This window comes from Carcharodon carcharias, chromosome 12 (genome assembly GCF_017639515.1).
Source record: "Carcharodon carcharias isolate sCarCar2 chromosome 12, sCarCar2.pri, whole genome shotgun sequence".
Taxonomy (NCBI): Eukaryota; Metazoa; Chordata; class Chondrichthyes; order Lamniformes; family Lamnidae; genus Carcharodon; species Carcharodon carcharias.
The window spans coordinates 56,174,532-56,199,643 of NC_054478.1; the positions used below are offsets into that span (position 1 = coordinate 56,174,532).

At 42.6% G+C, this 25,112-nt stretch overlaps 1 protein-coding gene across 3 annotated transcripts in view; it reads left to right on the forward strand.

Moving 5' to 3' along the window:
* Positions 1–15,079, forward strand: part of faima (Fas apoptotic inhibitory molecule a) — a 39,207-nt gene extending 24,128 nt beyond the window's left edge. For all 3 annotated transcript variants that reach the window (XM_041200448.1, XM_041200447.1, XM_041200449.1), the window contains 4 exons: positions 1,268–1,402; positions 8,115–8,343; positions 12,817–12,866; positions 13,965–15,079. In XM_041200448.1, coding sequence (XP_041056382.1) covers positions 1,292–1,402; positions 8,115–8,343; positions 12,817–12,866; positions 13,965–14,114 — 540 coding nt within the window. In that variant the 5' untranslated portion in view covers positions 1,268–1,291 and the 3' untranslated portion in view covers positions 14,115–15,079. The remainder of the gene's footprint in view (positions 1–1,267; positions 1,403–8,114; positions 8,344–12,816; positions 12,867–13,964) is intronic.
* Positions 15,080–25,112: the final 10,033 nt, after the last annotated feature.

The window sequence follows — 25,112 nt, forward strand, 5'->3', positions numbered from 1 at the left end:
TGCCCAGCGAAATATCACATTGGCATGAGGTGACGTTGGGAAGCTCGCCAGACATCATCGCGTGTCATTTTATGCGCTGACGTGTGGGGCCCGCCCCCCGCATGTCAAACAGAAAGTCCTGCCCTTAGTGTTTTCACCTGTCAGAATGTGCATCTTGTCAGTTATGGGCTTGTTGCTTTCTGCTTCTTTAACTGTGTATTTCTAGGTTTTTTACATTTAAGTGTTTGCTGCTGTTTATTTGCTGCCATTGTGATCTAGAGTGCTGTCTTTCGAACACCTGCATTTGAACATTTGAATATGGTGAATATGTTGTAATGATTCATTAGATTTTGTAATGCGAAGTAATTTTCAAGTTGTGTTAGATTGTATGTGTGTGTGCATTTAGAATTCTAGGTTGTCATGAAAAAGTCCACAGTTTTGGTATCTAATTAGTTGGGCAACAAGATGGCATATATAATGTAATATAAGGAGTATAATGTAGAGAAGCGAGAAGTTATTCACTTTGGTTATATGAGTAGAAAAACTGAATTTTTTAAAGGGTGTGAAACGTGTAAGTGTTGATATTCAAAGAGACTTGCTTGTGCTCATACAAGGAACACAAAGTTTGCACGCAGGTGCAGCAAGCAACTAGGAAGGCAAATGGCATGTTGGCCTTTATTGCGAGGGAATTAGAGTATAAGAACATAGAAATCTTGCTACAATTGTACAGGGTTTTGGTCAGATCACATCTGGAATACTGGGTACAGTTTTGGTCTCTACATTTAAGAAAGGATATACTTGCTTTGGAGGCTGTACAGCAAAGGTTCACTAGATTGTTTCCTTGGATGAGAAGGTTGCCCTATGATGAGAGCCTGAGTAAATTGGGCTTATATTCTCTGAAGGGGCTTGATAGGGTAGCTGCTGAGAGGTGTTTCTGCTGGTTGGGGAATCTAAAACATGGGGAAAAACTCTCAGGATATGGAACAAATTATTTAAGACTGAGATGAGGGGAAATTATTTCACTCAAAGGGACATGAATCTTTGGATTTCTCTACCCCAGAGGGTTTTGGATGTTCCATTATTGAATACATTTAAGGCTGGGGTGGACAGCTTTTTGGTCTCCCAGGGAATTAAGGGATGTGGAGAGCTGGCGGGAAAATGGAGTTGAAGTTCATGATTGTATTGAATGACGGAGCAGGCTCAATGGGCCACATGGTCTACTCCTGCCCCCATTTCTTATATTCTGTGTTTGTCTCTTGTGTAGCATTTATGTTTTTGTATTTTTTAGGGTTCAAGTATACCCACTGAGAGAATGGCTGACCTAGTGGCATTTTGGGAAGTTGCTCTAAGTGATGGTGTGCACAAAATAGAATTTGAGCATGGCACCACCTCAGGAAAGCGAGTGGTGTATGTTGATGGAAAGGTAAGATATTCAAAGTTTGTTTCAATATTGTCTCAATGATTGACTTTAATTTGCCAAGTTTTTATATATGCAAACTCTCCTAGTAAACAAGTATACTTCATGGTGTAATACTAATCCATACAAACCAGAAGGTTGTGGATGGATCCTTAATTGCGACATCAGTTGGGATACTGAAATCGATATTGATGTTGTTTCGGAAGAGTGAAAATTGAGCAAAATTTCTTGCTGACTATTCAATAACCCTTGTTGGGAAACACACACACATGGACGTTAGTTGAGAACAAGATCAACCTGTGCTGCAGTGCTTCCCATTGTCAAATAACTTGCCAATACTGAGTTCCCACAAGAAGTTTAGCTACTTGAGCAAAGTATCAAGGGACTGTTAATGATGCTGAAGGGTAAAATATCATTTTTCTATATAGGTATAGATTCATCAAGTTTATTTACTTAAAAATCAAATTCAGCCAAGGGCTGAATCAATCATTGGGAATAAATGTAGGCCAGGATTTTAAAGTCGGTGTGCAAGGGCAACAACAAGTTGGCATGTAAATGATGCGCAATGACGTGGACGTGCCTGCTGATAATTAAAAGGCCTATTAAGGCCATTAAGGCTCTGTACCTCAGGGAGATTGAAGCACTCTTTCACGCTAGACACGACTCTCCCTCCTCCCTCTACCCGCACGCTGCTGCTCGCGTATTATGCTGGGCGGGCCTTAATTGGCCCACCCGCATAAAATGGTGGTGCGGAGCCGCTGGCAGTCAGCTCCATGGCCGCTCCCGATGCAGGAATGATTCAGATCATAAAATACAAAAAATGATTGAACAGAGTAAAGTAACATATTGATCATCAGATTTGGGCCTAGACATTATCAGATTTCATAGTTTAACAATCATTAGCGTTTGCTCATTGTGTGGATGGATATGTTGTTGGACTATTCTTAAACTTTGTCATTTTACATCTTAATTCACTTAGTTGTTTTGAGTTCCATAGCTGGTAGCCACTGTTTGTCAATGCTAGAAAAAGCAGCTCTTTTCCATTTTGAACACCCAATCGTGAACTCCCATGTTAGATGCATATTAGTACATTGTAATCTCTCCAGTCTGGAATGCTTGGGACCAAGACATGTCTGGATTTCAGAATTTTCTGGATTCTAGAATGGCACTAGACTACCTAACCACAAACAGCATAGATATAAATATTTACCCGAAGCATAAAATAGTGTTTAGAATTATGAGGCAGTATTAAAAATTGTTTTACTTCTCTAAATACTGTATCTTCCATTTTTCTGCTCCCAAAGCACTGTACTGTATTGCTTGGATCTGCTCAAAACGTTTCTGGACAACTGCTGTTTCTGAACAATAGATATGGGATTGGAAAGATTACAGTGTACTCCCTTTATTTTATTCCAGTCCCTTTAGAGACTTACTGCTTGGTCTTCTCTTTGTGGGAGTTAAGGAATACAGTATGCAAGTTTGCCCATCAAAGGGAAAAGGTAGAAACATTATACTTGCAATCCATCACCATGTATACAATGTTGCAGGTTGTGTGCAACAGTTGAAGGCATGAGGAAGCCAATGTTGTTGTATTTCTGGGGATTCTGCGAGTTGGTTACTTATCAAAGAGCTGTATAAGCTTGGATTCCATGGGATTGTGAGATAGAGGATCCCTTCAAACAAGTTCGGTCTGAAGTGACACTTGAGTGCTGCCCTCTGAGTGTTTTTTTAAAATTTATTCACGGGATGTGGGCTTCATTGGCTGAGCCAGCATTTATTGCCCCATCCCTAGTTGCCCTTGAGAAGGTGGTAGTGAGCTGCCTTCTTGAACCGCTGCAGTCCATGTGCTGTAGGTACACCCATAGAGCTGCTAGGAAGAGTATTCCAGGATTTTGACCCAGCAACAGTGAAGGAACACTGATCTATTTCAAAGTCAGGATGGTGATTGACTGGGAGGACAACCTCCAGATGGGGTGTTCCCATCTATTTGCTGCCCTTATCCTTCTAGATGGTAGTGATAGTGGGTTTGGAAGGTGCTAAGGAGCCTTGGTGAATTTCTGTGGTGCATCTTGTCGATGGTACACACTGCTGCTACTGTATGTCGGTCGTGGTGGGAGTGAATGTTTGTGGGTGTGGTGCCAATCAAGCGGGCTGCTTTGTCCTGGATGTTGTCAAGTTTCCTGGGTATTGTTGGAGCTGCAGTCATCCAGGCAAGTGGGGAGTATTCCATCACACTCCTGACTTGTGCCTTGTAGATTGTGGACAGGTTTTGGGGAGTCGGGAGATGGGTTACTCATCGCACAATTCCTAGCCTCTGACCTGCTCTTGTAGTTACAGTATTTATATGGATAGTCCAGTTTAGTTTCTGGTCAATGGTAATCACCAGGATGTTGATAGTGGGGGATTCAGTGATGGTAATGCCATTGAACATCAAGGGGCGATGGTTGGATTCTCTCATGTTGGAGATGGTCATTGCTTGACACTTGAGGGGCTCGAGTGTTACTTGCCACTAGTCAGCCCAAGCCTGGTTATTGTCCAGGTCTTGCTGCATTTGGACTTGGACTGCTTCAGAATCTGAGGAGTTGCGAATAGTGCTGAATATCATGCAGTCATCAGTGAACATCCCCACTTCTGACCTTATGATGGAAAGAAGGTCATTGATGAAGCAGGTGAAGATGTTTGGGCCCAGGACACTACCCTGAGGAAGTCCTGGAATTGAGACAACTGACCTCCAACAACGATAATCATCTTCCTTTGTGCGAGGTATGACTCCAACCAGAGTTTTGCCCCTGATTCCCATTGACTCCAGTTTTGCGAGGGCTCCTTGATGCCACACTTGGTCAAATGCTGCGTTTATGTCAAGTCAGTCACTCTCACCTCACCTCTGCAGTTCAGCTTTTTTGTCCATGTTTGGACCAAAGTTGTAATGAGTTGAGGAGCTGAGTGGCCCTGGCAGAACCCGAACTGAGCGTCAGCGAGCAAGTTATTGCTAAGCAAGTGCCACTTTATAGCACTGTTGATGACTCCTTCCATTACTTTACTGATGATGGAGAGTAGACTGATGGGGCAGTAATTAGCTATGTTGGATTTGTCATGCTTTTTGTGTACATGACATCCCTGGGCTTTTCCACATAGCCAGGTAGATGCCAGTGTTGTAGCTTTACTGGAACAGCTTGGCTAGGGGTGCATCAAGATCTGGAGCATTTCTTCAGTACTATTGCTGGAATATTGTCAGGGCCCATAGCCTTTGCAGTATTCAGTGCCTTCGGCCATTTCTTGGTATCACCATGGAGTGAATCGAATTGGCTGAAGACTTGCATCTACGGAGGAGAGGAGGCCAAGATGGATCATCCACTCAGCAGTTCTGGCTGAAGATTATAGCAAATGTTTCACCCTTATCTTTTGCACTGATGTGCTGGGCTCCTCCATCATTGAGGGTGGAGGGATATTTGTGGAGCCTCCTCCTCCTCCAGTGAGTTGTTTAGTTGTCCACCACTATTCACAACTGGTTGTGGCAGGACTGCAGAGCTTAGATCTGACCTGTTGATTGTGCGATCGCTTAGCCCTGTAGATCACTTGCTTCTTATGCTGGTTGGCACGCAAGTAGTCCTGTGTTTATAGCTTCAACATGTTGACACCTCATTTTTAGGTGTGCTTGGTGCTGCTCCTGGCATGCCCTCCTGCACTATTCATTGAACCAGGATTGATCCCCTGGCTTGATGGTAATGGTAGCGTGGAGGATGTGACGGGCCATGAGATTACAGATTGTATTCGAGTACAATTCTGCTGCTGCTGATTCCCTATAGCGCCTCATGGATGCCCTGTCTTGAGTTGCTAGATTTGCTCGAAACCTATCCCATTTAACATAGTGGTAGTGCCACACAACACGACGGAGGGTATCCTTAATGTGAAGGGAGGGCTTCGTCTCCACAATGACTGTACAGTGGTCACTCCTACCAATACTGTCATGGACAGATGCATCTGCGGCAGGCAGGTTGGTGAGGATGAGGTCGTTTGTTTTTCCCTTTTGTTGGTTCCCTCACCATCTGCCGCAGATCCAGCCTAGCAGCTATGTCATTTAGGACTCGGCCAGCTCGGTCAGTAGTGGTGCTACCGAGCCACTCTTGATGATGAACATTGAAGTCCCCCACCCAGAGTACATTCTGTGCCCTTGTCACCCTCAGTGCTTCCTCCAAGTGGTGTTCAACATGGAGGAGAACTGATTCATCAGCTGAGGGAGGGCAGTACATGGTAATCAGCAGGTTTCCTTGCCCATGTTTGACCTGATGCCATGAGAGTTCATGGGGTTCAGAGTCGATGTTGAGAACTCCCAGGGCAACTCACTCCCGACTGCGTACCACTGTGCCGCCACCTTTGCTGGCCTGTCCTGTCTGTGGGACAGGACACACCCAGGGATGGTGATGCTGGTTTCTGGGACATTATCTGTAAGGTATGATTCTGTAAAGATGACTATGTCAGGCTGTTGCTTGACTAGTCTGTGCGACAGCTCTCCCAATTTTGGCACAAGTCCCCAGATGTTAGTAAGGAGGATTTTGCGGAGTCGACAGGGCTGAGATTGCAGTTGTCGTTTCCGATGCCTTGCTCGATGCCCGTTGGTCCATCCGGTTTCACTCCTTTTTTTGTGACTTTGTAGAGGTTTGTTACAACTGAGTGGCTTGCTAGGCCATTTCAGAGAGCAGTTAAGAGTCAACCACATTGCTGTGGCTCAGGAGTCATGTGTAGGCCAGACCATGGAAGGACAACAGATTTCCTTCCCTAAAGAACATCGTGAACCAGATGAGTTTTTACAACAATCAACCATGGTTCCATGGCCATCATTAATTCCAGATTTTTTTTTATTGAATTCAAATTCCGCCATCTGCCATGGCGGGATTCAAACCTGTGCCCCCAGAGCATTACCCAGCGTCTCTAGATTACTAACCAGTGACAATACCACTACGCCATTGTTTAAAGTGTGGTGGTGCACAGGCTGAGCAAGGAAGAAAGGGAGAACATGGTGAGTTATAAGCAAAATACCGCAGATGCTGGAAATCTGAAACAAAAACAAAAATAGCTGGAAAAACGCAGCATGTCTGACAGCATCTGCGGAGAGGAACACAGTTTAACTTTTTGAGTCTGAATGACTCTTCATCAGAACTAAAGAAATATAGAAATGTGGTGAAATATAAGCTGGTTGAGGTGGGTGGGATACGTAGAGCTGGATAGAGGGCCAGTGATAGGTGGAGGTAAAGAAGAGATTACCAAAGATGTCATAAACAAAAGGAAAAGGGGGTGTTGACGATGGTGTTATTATCTAAGGAACGTGCTAATGGTGACATTCAGGGTAGAAAGCAGGACAAACAAGTGACAGATGCCCTAGTGGGGATGGGGTGGGGGGAAGGGATTGAAATGGGCTAAAAGGTGGAGATAAAACGATAGATCAAAATAAATTTAAAAATAGGTGGGAAAAGAAAAATATATTTTAAAAAAATATAAATTTTGAGTGTTATAAATGGTGAGTGTTCATTTCTAGCTCTGGTCAGGTCATTGAACTTCATTCTGAATAGTTCTATCCTTGGGGGTCATGGAGGTGGCAAGTATTGCGTCTGTCACCTCTCTGTACCCCTCAATGTGCCCCTCAGCTGACTGCTCAAGCTGGCTTGGTCTAGGGGAGCCCATGAACCAGTTTGGCTGGCTCAAAGAGGGCCTGCAGTTCACTTTATGTATAATGGCAGATGCTCTTCCTGATAGATTTGAGCTCCTCAGTGTTAATTTCTCACTATGCATCAAGAAATGCTGTTCAAACAGTAGCAACACTCTGGAAAAGTAATTCAAAAATAACTTACAGACAGAAAACTGCCTATCGCTTACCTAAAACACCCAAGCCTCACTCTGAAGAATGGTTCTTTTACCCACACTAGATTCCCTGGGGATCTTGTTGGTTACAATGAATGCATAGTAATTTTTCTGTGTTTTTTTTTAATGTTACTGCATAATCAAATGAACTTCGCTGGAAATTTTAGCTTAAACAGCCATTCACTAGATGGGCATAAAAACAAACATAAATTTTGTTGTAATTTGTCACATACACCATTGTATGAATATTTAGGCCTACATGTGAGCATGATTTTGTTGGTACAAAAACTTGGCTCAGTTGTAAGACTGCAAGCTCAAGCCCCATGATGTCACTTGACATCCAGTGTAGTATTAACATTGCATTGTTTGACATGCCTTCTTTAAAAAATAAAATATTCCATGACACTATTCAAAGAACAGGGAGATCTCCAAATGTTTTGGCCAGCACTTTTCTCTCAAACAATAAGAGATTATCTGGTAATTAATTTATTTGTTGCTTGTGAAACCTTACTGTATGCAATTTGGCTACTTTGTTTACCTACTTAACTATGAATGCACCTCAAAAATTATTCATTGGTTTGAAAGCACTCTGCAAGGTTCTGATGACTTGATAAGACATTAAATCAATCCATGTTTGCTGTTTCTGCTTTCCATTTGATGGTTTAATAAGCTTTTATATCTGGCATCTGCTGATTAATTTGGATTTATTAATGGCTTAATGGCCCATTATGATTTGTAAAATGCTCACAGTTTTTAATTCAGCATGCAATGTGTTTTATTTATTATGGTAAAACATCTGAAAATCCTCAAGAATTGAAGAAACCTTTTACTTTGTGTGTAACAAACAATATTTTATTGTCAGGAAGTTATACGGAGAGACTGGATGTTCAAACTTGTTGGGAAGGAAACCTTTGCAGTCGGGGCTACTAACACAAAAGCAACAATCAACATTGATGCAATTAGTGGTTTTGCTTATGAGTACACATTGGAGATCAATGGGAAAAGCCTGAAGAAATATATGGAGAACAGGTCAAAGACTACAAACACTTGGATATTAAATCTGGATGGAATAGATTCTCGAATTGTGCTAGGTAGGTGATGTTAGGGCAGGAAATTTTTTGCTTCTTCACCAAAAGTGATTGTATACTTAAATTATCCTGGTTTGAGAAACCTACGAAATGTTTCTGAAAGGCTTCCCTGCACCCTCAGAACCCATCATTCTAGTGTGTGTCTTACTACTCTCACCAGACTCATCTGATGCATACCTGCTGCACTTTTAACCTCCTTCCATTCCAACTCCTTGCTATATTATCATTCTTTCTATGACCTAATGCTGATACTAGGAGTTCTCTTTCCTGAGAGTCTTTTCTTCTGCCTTTTCAAATTGCTGCTATCACCCTCTTCAAAAATTACTCTCAAACCATCCATCCTATCCAACTGCTATATTATGGCCAACCTCCTTTCCTCTCCAAGGCCCTTGAACACAATGCCGACCAGATAGGTGTTCACTTCTCCCTTCGCTGCATTTCAAATTCTTTCAGTCACTTTGTTATTTTCCTCTGCGGTGAGACTGCCTTGGTCAAAGTCAGTAACGGCATTCTTTGATTGCGATTATGATGTATGATTCCCCCACTGTCTTTCACATCCTTTACCTGGCATTCATTAGGCAGGGCAAGTCGGGGGTCGGGGGGGGGAGACTTCTAGAACAAGAGGGCGTAACCTTAAAATTAGAGCTAGACTGTTCAAGAGTGATATCAGGAAGCACTTCTTCCCACAAAGGGTAGTGGAAATCTGGAACTGACTTCCCACAAAAAGCTGTTGAGGCTCGGTCAATTTGAAAATTTTAAAAGGGAAAATGATAGATTCTAGTTAGACAAAGGTATTAATGATTATGGAACCAAAGCATGTAAATAAAGTTAAGGTGCATATCAATGTGTCTTATATCCCACTTCTCCACATTAACGTTCATTTGTTCTGTGTTGTTCATTCTGCTAACCTGTCTCCCTGAAGTCTTTTAACATAATTCCCACTGTTTGCCAAAATTCCTTTGTGCCATCAGCAAATTTCAAGGTACGATCCATTTGTCCAAGAGCAAATCATCCATGTCCAAGAACCAAAGTGCATTCAGTACAAACCTTGGGGTACACCACTTCCACACTTTCTCCAACTTGAGCAATCTTGGTTTCTTGTCCTCAAACAACTTTATAATCCATTTTGCTACACTCTTTGTTATACCATATTCTTCAAAGTCCGCTATATTTGTAGGTAAAAGATGCAAAATATTTCTTTACTATCTTTGCTGTATCTTCCTCTTAGACTCTCTCTATCAACTCTCTGCATCCTCAATGTCTTTTCAATTACTCTCTTTTTAATATGCTTATAAAATTCCTCACTGTTTCCTTTTTTATATTAATCTGTATGGCTTTTTCATACTTCTTTTATTCTTCTTTTTCACCTCCCCACTGCACTTTGTATATCACTTATAATTTTCTTTGGTGGAATATATCCAAGGCTCCAATGTAATATATTGTTTCTTTTATACAAAAACAAAAACAGAATTACCTGGAAAAACTCAGCAGGTCTGGCAGCATCGGCGGAGAAAAAAAGAGTTGACGTTTCGAGTCCTCATGACCCTTCGACAGAACTTGAGTTCGAGTCCAAGAATGAGTTGAAATATAAGCTGGTTTAAGGTGTGTGTGTGGGGGGCGGAGAGAGAGAGAGATGTGGAGTGGGGGTGTGGTTGTAGGGACAAACAAGCAGTGAGAGAAGCAGATCATCAAAAGATGTCAACAACAATAGTACAAAAGAACACATAGGTGTTAAAGTTAAAGTTGGTGATATTATCTAAACAAATGTGCTAATTAAGAATGGATGGTAGGGCACTCAAGGTATAGCTCTAGTGGGGGTGGGGAGAGCATAAAAGATGTAAAAAAAAAAATATTTTTTTTTTTATAATGGAAATAGGTGGGAAAAGGAAAATCTATATAATTTATTGGAAAAAAAAAAGAAAAGGAAGGGGGAAACAGAAAGGGGGTGGGGATGGGGGAGGGAGCTCACGACCTAAAGTTGTTGAATTCAATATTCAGTCCAGATGGCTGTAAAGTGCCTAGTCGGAAGATGAGGTGTTGTTCCTCCAGTTTGCATTGGGCTTCACTGGAACAATGCAGCAAGCCAAGGACAGACATGTGGGCAAGAGAGCAGGGTGGAGTGTTAAAATGGCAAGCGACAGGGAGGTTTGGGTCATTCTTGCGGACAGACCGCAGCTGTTCTGCAAAGTGGTCGCCCAGTTTACGTTTGGTCTCTCCAATGTAGAGGAGACCACATTGGGAGCAACGAATGCAGTAGACTAAGTTGGGGGAAATGCAAGTGAAATGCTGCTTCACTTGAAAGGAGTGTTTGGGTCCTTGGACAGTGAGGAGAGAGGAAGTGAAGGGGCAGGTGTTGCATCTTTTGCGTGGGCATGGGGTGGTGCCATAGGAGGGGGTTGAGGAGTAGGAGGTGATGGAGGAGTGGACCAGGGTGTCCCGGAGGGAGCGATCCCTACGGAATGCCAATAGGGGGGGTGAAGGGAAGATGTGTTTGGTGGTGGCATCATGCTGGAGTTGGCGGAAATGGCGGAGGATGATCCTTTGAATGCGGAGGCTGGTGGGGTGATAAGTGAGGACAAGGGGGACCCTATCATGTTTCTGGGAGGGAGGAGAAGGCATGAGGGCGGATGCGCGGGAGATGGGCCGGACACGGTTGAGGGCCCTGTCAACGACCGTGGGTGGAAAACCTCGGTTAAGGAAGAAGGAGGACATGTCAGAGGAACTGTTTTTGAATGTAGCATCATCGGAACAGATGCGACGGAGGCGAAGGAACTGAGAGAATGGGATGGAGTCCTTACAGGAAGCGGGGTGTGAGGAGCTGTGGTCGAGATAGCTGTGGGAGTCGGTGGGTTTGTAATGGATATTGGTGGACAGTCTATCACCAGAGATTGAGACAGAGAGGTCCGCCCTCACGCCTTCTCCTCCCTCCCAGAAACATGATAGGGTCCCCCTTGTCCTAACTTATCACCCCACCAGCCTCCGCATTCAAAGGATCATCCTCCGCCATTTCCGCCAACTCCAGCATGATGCCACCACCAAACACATCTTCCCTTCACCCCCCCTATCGGCATTCCGTAGGGATCGCTCTCTCCAGGACACCCTGGTCCACTCCTCCATCACCCCCTACTCCTCAACCCCCTCCTATGGCACCACCCCATGCCCACGCAAAAGATGCAACACCTGCCCCTTCACTTCCTCTCTCCTCACCGTCCAAGGGCCCAAACACTCCTTTCAAGTGAAGCAGCATTTCACTTGCATTTCCCCCAACTTAGTCTACTGCATTCGTTGCTCCCAATGTGGTCTCCTCTACATTGGAGAGACCAAACGTAAACTGGGCGACCACTTTGCAGAACACCTGTGGTCTGTCCGCAAGAATGACCCAAACCTCCCTGTCGCTTGCCATTTTAACACTCCACCCTGCTCTCTTGCCCACATGTCTGTCCTTGGCTTGCTGCATTGTTCCAGTGAAGCCCAACGCAAACTGGAGGAACAACACCTCATCTTCCGACTAGGCACTTTACAGCCATCCGGACTGAATATTGAATTCAACAACTTTAGGTCGTGAGCTCCCTCCCCCATCCCCACCCCCTTTCTGTTTCCCCCTTCCTTTTCTTTTTTTTCCAATAAATTATATAGATTTTCCTTTTCCCACCTATTTCCATTATAAAAAAAAATTATTTTTTTGTTTACATCTTTTATGCTCTCCCCACCCCCACTAGAGCTATACCTTGAGTGCCCTACCATCCATTCTTAATTAGCACATTCATTTAGATAATATCACCAACTTTAACACCTATGTGTTCCTTTGTACTATTGTTGTTGACATCTTTTGATGATCTGCTTCTATCACTGCTTGTTTGTCCCTACAACCACACCCCCACTCCACCTCTCTCTCTCTCTCTCTCTCTCCACCCCCCACACACACACCTTAAACCAGCTTATATTTCAACTCTTTCTTGGACTCGAACTCAAGTTCTGTCGAAGGGTCATGAGGACTCGAAACGTCAACTCTTTTCTTCTCCGCCGATGCTGCCAGACCTGCTGAGTTTTTCCAGGTAATTCTGTTTTTGTTTTTGTTTTGGATTCCCAGCATCCTTAGTTTTTTTGTTTTTTTTCTTTTATACATGTCTATGTGCAATTAACAAAGTAACCAGCATAATTTTATAAACTATCATTGCACATGCATTCGTTTTTATTTTTATATCTCCTAATTCTCCAAAAGCAATGGAAAATGAATGTTTCACATCCATTCACATTGATTTTATTTGCAACCACCATATGAATCAAACTACCGCTAATTTTTGATAAGTAAATGTGAATAGATTTTACTGTTGTTTGAAGTAATAGGAAAAGTAAATAAAAGAAATAATTTGGCTCAGTTATGTCAGAAAAGAGAGAAATGAAAGCAATTGTAAACTCTAGCATTTAGTGCTTTTCCCTAATAATGTGATCATTTTGTGATATTGGTCCTTACAGAGAAGGACACCATGGATGTTTGGTGCAATGGGAGGAAAGTGGAGACAGCGGTAAGATTGTGAATATTAGAGATGATTTTTCTTTGATATTGAGAGACAGGCATTCTAACTAAAATATGCATTTGATCATTGAACTATATTTTTCTTTCAAGGCTTCATTTTGAGCAAGGTTTAACTGATCAACTGCAGTAATTTGAAACTTTTAACATTAAACTTCAAACTTCTGGGTACAATTTTACAGTCCCCCACTAATGTGCAAAATCCTCTGGGTGGCCTTCCCACCTCTCCCCGACCTGTCCACAATTTTAAATGGGGCAGGTGAGGGTAGCAGGAGGAGTTCAGGGGCGGGGATAAGCCTGCCATGTCACCGAGTTCAGGCCTTGGGCAGGAAGTGGGGAATGCCTCCCTCATGGGCCCCTTTCCACATCAGGCCTCCCTCCCTCCCATAGTCCAAGGTCTACTCTGCCCTCCCCTGGGCCTCACCTGCCAATGGACTTTTGGCTGGACATCAGCACCCCCCATGGTGGGTCCCACCACGGCAGGGCCAGAAAATCCCGGCCATAGCTTTATTAATGCCTTTCCTGCTTGCTTAATATACTGCTTTAAGTAATGGAGTGAAATAACTTCTGATGTGAAACATAGAATAATTTTAGTTTGATTGAGTTGATGCTCTTTTACCTCGGAGTCAGGAGATTGTGTGTTCAAGTCCCACTCAGGGACTTGAGCACATTACGTAGTACAATAGCATGGGAAAGCTGCATTGCCAGTTATGTCATAATTCAGTTGAGATGTTAAACTGAGGCCCTCACTGCCATTCAGAGATCCTTGTGCTAGCTTAAGAGCAGTGTTCCATTGATGCCCTATTAAAAACCGACCACATGATCTTCCAGTCCCGCCCACCAGCACAATTTCCGGCACCACCAAAGTCAGTGGACTTTTGACTGGCTCACCTCATCTTCCATTGTGGCACTGGAAGATCCTGGCCTGAGTTGCAGTTCATTCGTCTCATATTATTTGCTGTTTATCAATCTATGCATAAATTGGGTGCCACAATTGCTACATTTTGAAAGTGCTTTGGGGCATTGAGGATGAGGTTCTATACTAACACAAATCTCTTCCTTCACTTCAACTATTTTATTAATTTTGTAGGGTGAATTTGTGGAGGATGGTACTGAAACCCACTTCACTATCGGTAACCATGACTGCTGTATCAAAGCTGTTAGCAGTGGGAAACGAAGAGAAGGAATCATCCACACTCTTATTATGGATGACCAGGAAATCCCAGAGTCTGTTGAGTGACTTCCTGTAGACCAGCTGCACAAAAGAACAAAATTCTAGAAAAAATGGGGACATCAGTTGTCATGATTTCAAATATGTCATAGTAATGAAGGAATACTACTCATGAAGTTGTCAGTTGAGAAAATGCATGTTTCAGTGCATAAATCACATCTCAGTGACAATTTGAGTTAATTGGTTAATCTGAAACTACTCTGTTGCTATCAAACCATCTAAAATAAGCATTTATAATGAACTACAGTTTTGTTGTTCGCTGTATTTAAACACAAACAGGGTATCTTATGATCTATGCTTCTGGTATAGGTTGTAGATGAATAAAACACTATAAATCCAAGAAATGAATTAGGAATTATTAATAAATTCAAAAAATGAAGCATATCATGTTAATTTTGACATTTTTAGTTTTAATTACTTAACTTTTAATTCTCTTACAATGTAAACAATATTTCACTATTTTGTAACAATAGGCTTCTATTACATATATTCTAATTAATAAAAACCACAGAGTCAAATGGAAAATCATTTTCTAAGTTGCCCTGTCCACTTCACATTACTAAAAAGCACAGTTACATAATATAGGTCAGGATTTGTTTCTTTAATATGTTTATGTTTTATTTTAATGAGTACAAATCTGATGCAAACAATAATATGGGACGAGAAAGGAACTTTATGCTGAACAGATGATATTCAGTCTATATGCTGTTCTGTTAATATGTGACCAGGTTCAGATCAATGTCTTCACCTGGTGTAGCAACGTTTGGCCAGGCCAACTTTAAACAAATTATGCTCTCTAAACAGGAGTTTGTGTAAATGTTTAAAAAGTTTTTATTTAACTAATCAAGTTTACCTCTTTACACTGAGAAATATGGGCCCAAGTATGCATATGGTTTTGGTACAGAGTTTTTTTTCTACATAAGACTTTTACGATATGGACTGTTTTTAATACAAATAAATGTTTTTGCATCATAGGAGTGTGTGATTTTCTCTAAGCATAAAAACAGAATTCACTGAGTATTTGTTTATGTTTTTTGTGTAGAGACCTTTACTTTCCTGCATTTTTCAAAGCTGCTAATTTGTGTGCCCAAATTTCTGTTAAATTAAGTAAAAATTCAGAAAAGTACATTGCACTGATAACACAGAAACTGTGGCCACCCCTCTGACTGCCTTAGGTTACTACTCACTGCCTCCTCTCTTGCTCACACCATTACCAACAATCTCCAAACCCTCCACACACATCTTAACCTGAACACTCCATCATCTGCAACTTTTAACCTGTTCCCTCGCTCTCATTCTCCAACCTCATCTCCTCTGAGTTGCACCTCCTCCCCCTTAACCCCTCTATATCTAACTCCTGATCATTTAACTGCCTTGCCTGATACCAATGTTTGCTGACATTTTTTTCATGCCTCTCTCTCTTCAAGTATGAACTTTTTTCCTTTGAAAACCACCCCACTCAACAAAAAGCCCAAGTTTGACACATCCACCCCTTCAAACTACAACATAATTATCTAATCTCTCCCTTTTTGTCCAAGTTTCTTGAATGTGTTGTTACTTCTCAGCTGTGAGCTGACCCACCCCGCTCCCTCCCCCCCCAACTCCCTCCCCTTCCCTCTCTTCCCCCCACTCTAAACTCTTTGTTCCAATCCCTTCAATCTGATTTTCACCCTGGTTGAAGTCATAAATTATATCCTCTATAACTGTGATCATGGTGCTTTATCCTTGCACGTTCTTTCTGCAGTATTCAATCCCAGCATTTTCCTCCACTGACTGTCCTCTCACCTTAGTTAAGCTACCCTTGCATGTACAGCCAGCAAATCTCAAAGATTGACTTTTCTTCCAAGCTCTGCACAGAAACCTTTTGGATATCCCTGTGAATTATTCTTGTTCATCTACATCCTGGTCCCCAATGATCTCCACAGAGGTGGGTCAGCTTCCACATGTCTACTAAGACCAGCTCAGCTTTTCCACCACTTTCCTTAACCCATGACTATCTCCATCCTGTCAGATTGCCTGACTAATATTGTCAGACTTTCCTACAGTTGAATATCAGAAAGCCCTAACCTATTGTCATTGGTCTGCATCCTTGTCATTGATTCATACCCCTGCCCTGTTTGCTTGCTTAGGCTGAACCAAATTGCATGGATCCATAACAGAAACAGAATTACCTGGGAAAACTCAGCAGGTCTGGCAGCATCGGCGGAGAAGAAAAGAGTTGACGTTTCGAGTCCTCATGACCCTTCAACAGAACTGATGTTTCTTTACAATGAGAGGGGTGAAATATAAGCTGGTTTAAGGTGGGGGGGGGGAGGAGAAGTGGAGGTGGGGGTGTTGTTGTAGGGACAAGCATGCAGTGATAGGAGCAGATCATCAAAAGATGTCACAGACAAAGGAACAAAAGAACACAGGTCTTGAAGTTGGTGATATTATCTAAATGAATGTGCTAATTAAGAATGGATGGTAGGGCACTCAAGGTATAGCTCTAGTGGGGGTGGGGGGGCATAAAAGATTTAAAAATAATGGAAATAGGTGGGAAAAGAGAAATCTATATAAATTATTGGAAAAAAAACAAAAGGAAGGGAAGAAACAGAAAGGGGGTGGGGATGGAGGAGGGAGTTCAAGACCTAAAGTTGTTGAATTCAATATTCAGGCCGGAAGGCTGTAAAGTGCCTAGTCGGAAGATGAGGTGCTGTTCCTCCAGTTTGCGTTGGGCTTCACTGGAACGATGCAGCAGGCCAAGGACAGACATGTGGGCAAGAGAGCAGGGTGGAGTGTTAAAATGGCAAGCGACAGGGAGGTTTGGGTCATTCTTGCGGACAGGCCGCAGGTGTTCTGCAAAGCAGTTGCCCAGCTTACATTTGGTCTCTCCAATGTAGAGGAGACCACATTGGGAGCAACAAGTGCAGTAGGCTAAGTTGGGGGAAATGCAAGTGAAATGCTGCTTCACTTGAAAGGAGTGTTTGGGCCCTTGGACGGTGAGGAGAGAGGAAGTGAAGGGGCAGGTGTTACATCTTTTGCGTGGGCATGGGGAGGTGCCATAGGTGGGGGTTGAGGAGTAGGGGGTGATGGAGGAGTGGACCAGGGTGTCCCGGAGGGAACAATCCCTACAGAATGCCGACAGGGGGTTGAAGGGAAGATGTGTTTGGTGGTGGCATCATGCTGGAGTTGGCGGAAATGGCGGAGGATGATCCTTTGAATACAGAGGCTGGTGGGGTGATAAGTGAGGAAAAGGGGGACCCTATCATGTTTCTGGGAGGGAGGAGAAGGCGTGAGGGTGGATGCGCGGGAGATGGGCCGGATATTGTTGAGGGCCCTGTCAATGACCGTGGATGGAAAACCTCGGTTAAGGAAGAAGGAGGACATGTCAGAGGAACTGTTTTTGAAGGTAGCATCATCGGAACAGATGCGACGGAGGTGAAGGAACTGAGAGAATGGGATGGAGTCCTTACAGGAAGCGGGGTGTGAGGAGCTGTAGTCAAGGTAGCTGTGGGAGTCGGTAGGCTTGTAATGGATATTGGTGGACAGTCTATCACCAAAGATTGAGACAGAGAGGTCAAGGAAGGGAAGGGAAGTGTCAGAGATGGACCACGTGAAAATGATGGAGGGGTGGAGATTGGAAGCAAAATTAATAAATTTTTCCAAGTCCCAACGAGAGCATGAAGCAGCACCAAAGTAATTATCGATGTACTGGAGAAAGAGTTGTGGAAGGGGGCCAGAGTAGGACTGGAACAAGGAATGTTCCACATACCCCATAAAGAGACAGGCATAGCTGGGGCCCATGCGGGTAACCATAATGTTCTGTTCAACTCAACTACAAGAAGCAACACAAAACCTTCCATCAACAAGACTGTTTATTTCCACCCATTGGACTTAACTGCCTTCAATGCTACTTCGCCCCCAGTGCTGCTGAAAACTTTATCTATGCTTTCAGCACGCCTTGACTGGATTTCTCTAATGTGCTAGCATTCTCCCATCCTCAATAAACTCCAACTTGCTCAAAACTCAGCACCCACACTAAGTCCTGCTTGACCTATCATTCCCATTCTCAGTAGCTGGCAGGGGCTCCCCCCCATCCCCAAACACTCACTCTCTCTCTCTCTCTCTGTCTCTCCTAGGATTGAATTTCAAATCCTTAGTGCAAATCCCTCCATAGCCTCGCCTTACCCTGGACAATATCCAACAGCCTTATGTCTCCTTTGGTCCTCCAATTCTGGTCTTTGTATATTGCCAACGACTACAAGTGGAAGAACTTTCATCTGCCTGAACACTACTCCAAAATTGTCTTGCCAAACTCCTCCATCTCTTCTTCTGACTCAACATTTAAAGCTCCATCTTTTCAATCAAGCTTTCAGTCCTTTTTCAAATTCTTACATTGTGATTCAATTTCCATCAGTTTTGACTTTTTTTCCTTCACTTTGAAAAGTTTAAGAACATTTTCCACATTATAGATGGTTTGAAAATGCAAGTTGTATAAATGCAAGATGCTGTTGTAAGCTGAGCAAAATCATTCAGTTATTCCAACCACATCCATCCTTTCTAAAGAAGAGGTACCTTGGCCTAGTTGGTACCACAACACAGAATCATTTTCTCAAAAAAATTGAGGAGTTTGATCAGGCAGAACTTTCACAATCTGAATCCAAAACAGCTGCTGTTTACTTGATGATGCTGTATTAGAATTGCTGCCTTGCTACCCTCAATGCTTCTTGTTCAACACAAAGCAGTACTAATTTATCAGCTGAGGGAAGTGATAAGCAGCAGGAGGTTTCCTTACCTGTGTTTGACCTGATGCTATGAGATTTCATTGGGTCTGGGATCAAAGTTGCGTTTGATAGAATACATGCCCCTCACCTTGATGGTGCTGGTGCAACAACATTCAAGAATCTCAACATTTGAGATAGAGTAAGTCACTTGATTAGTGCAATTGTCACCCGAGCTCAGTAGCCAGCCACTCCATCACCACCAACTGGAACTCTCTACTACAGATAGATGGAGTTGCTCAGAGCATATTCAAAGACAGAGGTCACTACATGTATGGATACTAAGGGAATTAAGGGATATGCAGATTGTGTGGGAAGGAGGAGTTCAGGTAGTAGATCAGCCAAGATCTTATTCAATGGTGGAGCAGGGTCAAATGGCCTACTCCTGCTCCTCTTTCTAATATTCTCTGTCCAATGTGACTTTTATTACCAAGAAGTACAAATGAGCAGAAATATCATGGGAGCACCATCATCCTCGATTTCTCACTCAATTCATAAACATTCCTGACTTGAACATATATTGCCATTCTTTCACCATTGCTGAATCAAAGACCGTAATCCTGGGTCAAAAATCTAGAACTCCTTGACAGTACATATGGTATACCAACACCACATTTAATGCAGCTGTTCAAGAAGGTGACTCACTACCATCTTCTCAAGGGCAATTAGGGCTATAAATGCTGGCTTTGCTAGTGATGTTCATATCCCATTAACAAATAAAAATTCCCTGTATAACACCATTCTGTGTGCAGTATGAACATAATCACTGCAGTGATTCAAGGAAAAGGCCCACCAGTACCTTCCCAGAGAAAACTAGGAATGAGAAATAAATACAACCTTTCCAACATCACCCATATCCTGTGAACAATGTCTTTTAATTAGCACCAACTTATATTTACATGGAGTACACCCTGCTGCCATTCTGCCCTGATCCCTAAGGCAGCAACTTCTCATTGCATCACCAACTCCTGGGGGCTTATATGCTGAGCTGAAGCATCGCTTGATGCTGGTCCTGACTACCACCTGTAGCTATTTGTTCTGGGAGCAAATTCTCTATGCTGTATCTAAGGCAGGAATTCCAGATATGACAAAAGCTATCACATACTCAGAATTTTTCACTTGGGTTTGCAGCTGGGAACTAAGGCAACAGCTTTCAAAAATAACAGCAAACATTACTGTCCTGATGTGACTTGCAATGCCCTGTACTCCCTGCCCCACAATGGAGAAATTGTGATAGATTGAAGCCACAGATGTTAATATTTAACCAGTTTATGCTGTTGGAGCTGAAATTGATGGGTACAATACTGTAGGATTTTTCAATTATCAGATTTAACAGGTAGTTCATTTGCTCTGCTGCCTTCTACATGCAATAAGATATCTTGGATAAGCTTGAACACTGTTAAAAATAACATAAGTTTGTGGCGGATGTGCATTGTCCATAATGTTTTCACTATACTCATAACAACCACAATCTCTGTGATCTGATAAAATATGTGATGAGGGAATTTTGCAGCAGTTGCCAGTAAAAACTTCAGCTTCAAAAATGTGAATTATTTTCCCAACATCAGTGATTTCTTTCATGAGATGTTTCAAGTCATTGCTGAAGTAGATCCCATCACCATACTTTCTCACTATAAAATCAAAATATACATAAATTAAATTAAAATTACTTTCACCGAATCACAAAGCTGTTTACCTTCTGATGTATTCTTCCCACCCAAAAGTTAGACCAATCAGGTGAGAGTTGCATCCACATCTTTGACCTATATCACTCTTAAATTGAAAGGGTGGAATTTAATCTGGCCTATAGGAATGGGCTGGGAGGTGGAGTAAGGGAAGGGATGAGGGGACACAGAATGAAGAGGAAAGGCTGTAGGCAGGGTGAAGTGCCCATCGCCCTCCCAACTCTGACTCAGTCAAGGTCGGGGAAGGTTGTAGAAGTGTTCCTGCCTAGGGGCCACTGAGGCCCACAGGTGACCAATTTAAGGATTTCTTCCTGTCATGGTATTCTGCCAGCTGTGGCAGGGGACAAGGGGGTCCACTGCCACTTAGGGAGACCGTCCAGTAAAAGCTGGTGACCACCATACCAGGTTGGTGGGTACTCCGAACTGGGCATCTTATGGCCATTGAACAGACCCCCACCCTTGGCTACCACCCCCCCTCCCACCCGCTGAAAAACTCCTGGCCTTCAGCAATAACAACATCCCCCCACCCCCACACCTACTTGATTCGTCCCAGATAACCCAACTCACTTACCTGGGTTCGACGTCTCCTCCATCATTGCTGTTCCTGCCTGGTTGCAATACCAGTGGTGTCCACCGCTCCAGGCGGTGCTGTGGGACCAAAGCTGCAGGCCCTCTGATTGGCCGGCAACTCTTGGAGGCAAGATATCATCTCTTAAATGGATGGGAGCCACAAAACCAGGCTGTTAATTGCCTGATGGGCATCGAAGCACGTCAGGGCTCCCGGAAACAGCAGTGGCAGGATTGTTATGGTTTTTGGCCCACTTTGGGGACCACTGTCATCAGCATTAAACTTCTAGCTGGGCAAGATTAGCTGCATGAACGTACTTTCTAATGGATAGTTAAAAAGAAATCTTAAGCAAAAAAAGGAGAAAACATTCTTCCTGTCCTCTTCACCTGGAAAATGGAACAGTTGGAAATTACCTACTTTCCAAAAACCCATAACTGGACATGTTATGTATCTCCTTGTTAATATTCAGACTTTTTAAACAAAATTATGTTTTGGAACAGGTTTTTAGTAAAGTATAATCACAGTATTATAGGACGATAGTACAAGATTTAATAAGTATTTTTATGGCAGAATGAAAAATACTTACCATGTCCTTGTGAATATATTTCCTGAAATCCAATTCTACAGACAAAATTGCAAAACTGTGCTGGAACTCTCTGGTACAGGATAGAGACTTGACTATCAATCTTTGGAGTTGCTGTATCCAGCTCTTTCTTAAGTAAATGGCAATTCCACAAAACAGGATTCTCAATTCTTTCAATCTGTATTGGAGCAAGTCAAACATCTGGAATGACATTTTTTTCTATGATAAGCTTGGTTTTATTCATCCTCTGAATATATCTGAACTTCCACATACAAATTCAAACAAGAGAAATCACTGGGGCATGCAATGTCATGTTGATCACCTGGTTCCTCAGTGTCTCTGTTGTATTTACAGTCTCATTTTGGAAAAATATCCAATTTCCTTTGATGGAACTGCCAGCAAGGAGATCAAGCTCAGGTAACAATGGAGTAAAACACACAAGCTTATAGGTTGAGTCAATTACCAAAAAAGATATACAAAGACCTGAATCTCAGAGTTGGTATCAAACAAAGTCAAAGACCTGACCAGAGAAAGTTTCAGCCAATGGAGATTGAATAACTGAGCAGAAAAATAAAAACAGAAAATGCTGGAAATATGCAGCAGGTCATGCAGCATCTATGGAGAAACAGGGTTAATATTTCAGGTTGATGACCTTTCATCAGAACATTCACTAGCCTTAGACACCCATGACACTCATTAGATAGAATCTGGAGGAATTGGTTTGATTGCATCATGACTGATTTCAAAAATTCCAGCAGCCTGGCTTGGAGCTCATTAGACACACATGGCAGAATTCTCACCATCAAAAGAGAGTCTGTATGGTGCATTGTTGATGCCAGTGCAGCAATAAAAGATCTAGTAAACAACTTAAAGGAGAAGAACCTCAAGATGAGAACATTTTTTATCCATTCAGAGGCAAGGTAGACGCTGGAGCTATCTGGGGCGATAGGATGCTAGAAGGCCCTCAGCCTCCATTTGGGTTTTCACAACAATTTTGTAGGGTCTTCTGCCACCTGCCACATGGTGGCCTTTGGTGACAGAGAACTGGGAATTTGCTGGGACCCTTAAAGCCCTACCAACCTTTCCTGCACCACACCCCCACACCAATAAGGAAATGATGGTCCTAACAAAGATTGAGGGAAGGGAAATCCCAATCTTTCAATGAGGCAGTGATAGACCTGACTCAACATTTTCTGACATTCTCCAACTTTATCCCAACTGATCTCAGGCAGGGTCATGAAGAAAGCACCCCAATGTATCCAAAGAAATAGAGAAAATAAACTGAAAACAATAGAATTATATAAGGCATGGAAGCAGGGCAAGGTGGCACATCCCAGGGTTGTGATGAGCAAATTTAAGGCAGAAAACAATGAGTATTTATCAACAGAGGGTAATCACCAACAGGAATTGGTTTCCAGGAGGTATGGTTGAGACCAGGAAACTGGGCCTATTTAAGAAACAGATAGATACCAGATAGAAAGATTGTAAAGTTAGTATTCTAGAAAGCTAAGATCAAAAGGGCTGAATGGCCTTCAGCCAAACTTAAATTATGACGTTTGTTATGTTCGATAAGACTATAGATTTAAGAATTTAGAAGCACTCCTGAAAAGCCAACTGCCTTACCTTCAAAATGATGAGACCTAGATCTGCAAGATCATGAGTCAGTTTTTGAAATTCTGATCTGGTTATATCCACTGGTATTTTCTGAAAAAATGAACTACTAGGTGCACCCCAGTTGCATGGTATATTCTTCAAATAATCGTCATGCCCCTGAACTAAGAAATGGTTATGAAAAAGTTTTAATAATATTAGTGTACAGTACAATCAATAAATGAGAGTATAAAGCCAGTTGTTTAGAGAACCTTTAAACTTGTTTAAAAGCAAAATACTGCAGATGCTAGAAATCTGAAACAAAAACAGAAAATGCTGGAAAAACTCAGCAGATCTAGCAGCATCTGTGGAGAGAAAAACATAATTAATATTTCAAGTCCGTCATACGGATTTGAAATGTTAACTCTATTTCTCTCTCCACAGATGTTGCTGGACCTGCTGAGTTTTTCCAGCATTTTCTGTTCTTGCTTTAAACTTGTTTACTCATTTAATGTCTATCAAACTGCTTATTCTGCTGGGTGATAAAGGGAAAACCAAGTAATCATTCGAAAAATATTCTCTGGATACAATTAATCTCGTAATAAAAAATCTACAGATTAGAATTTGACGGTGCACATGTAAAAAACTTCTTGGCAGATAAAGGATTAAACATGATCAACTGTGTTTGTCTTATTCATAAATGATTTGATTTTTTAAATGATCTTAAATGTTGCAACCCAATTTTTTCAACATCTTGGATCAGCATCAGCTACAGTAAAACTCGCCTTTCAAGTTAGCTACATGCTTTCCTGTTTCATATTGAATTTCCTAAAACTAGCAAACTAATCCCTTAATTGGTAGCTGGTGGTGTTAACTAATAATGTTGGTATCATAGGGTATCTGAACCTCCGCCTGTTCTGTTTTTTCCTCTTCTAATGTGGAGCAAAGCTGAGCTCATGCTCTTTATTGCTGCACAATTCCAGGAGTTGATGCTAATCTGGATTCATTATAAACTTGGATAGAATAGATAATAGAAATGTGATGAAGTATAGATGAATTTTCAGACAGCATTTAATAGAATGCCTCACAAGAGAAGTTAGTGATGTGTGCTCTGCCTGCAGGCAGATCGTTGGCTCATTGTCCGCTGATGCTTCATCCTGAGCCTTAGCTGAATTTCCCTTGGTGGTTTGCCATTGCCTTCCAACTAATATGGGGCAGGGTAAGGAGGCAGGAACCAAGTCTGCCTCAGAGAGAACAGGAACTGAACCCATACAATTGGCACTATTCTGAACCGCACGCTGGCAAGGCCAGTAATTATTGCTCATCCCTAATTGCCCTTGAGAAGGTAGTGGTGAGCTGCCTTCTTGAACTGTTGTAGTCCATGTGATGTAGGTACACCCACAGTGCTGTTAGGGAGGGAGTTCTAGGATTTTGACCCAGCAGCAGTGAAGAAACGGCGATATATTTCCAAGCAAGGATGGTGAGTGGCTTGAAGGGGACCTTCCGGGTGGTGGTGTTCCCAGGTATATGCTGCCCTTATCCTTCTGGATGGTAGCATCATGGATTTGGAAGGTGCTGCCTGAGGAGCTTGTTGAGTTTCTGCAGTGCATCTTGTATATGGTAAACACTGCTGCCACTGTTCGGCAGTGGTGAAGGGAGTGAATGTTTGTGGAAGGGGTGCCAATCAAGTGGGCTGCTTTGTCCTGGATAGTGTCAAGCTTCTTAAGTGTTGTTGGAGCTGCACTCGTCCAGGCAAGTGGAGAGTATTCCGTCACACTCCTGACTTGTGCCTCGTAGATGCTGGACAGAATTTGGGGAGTC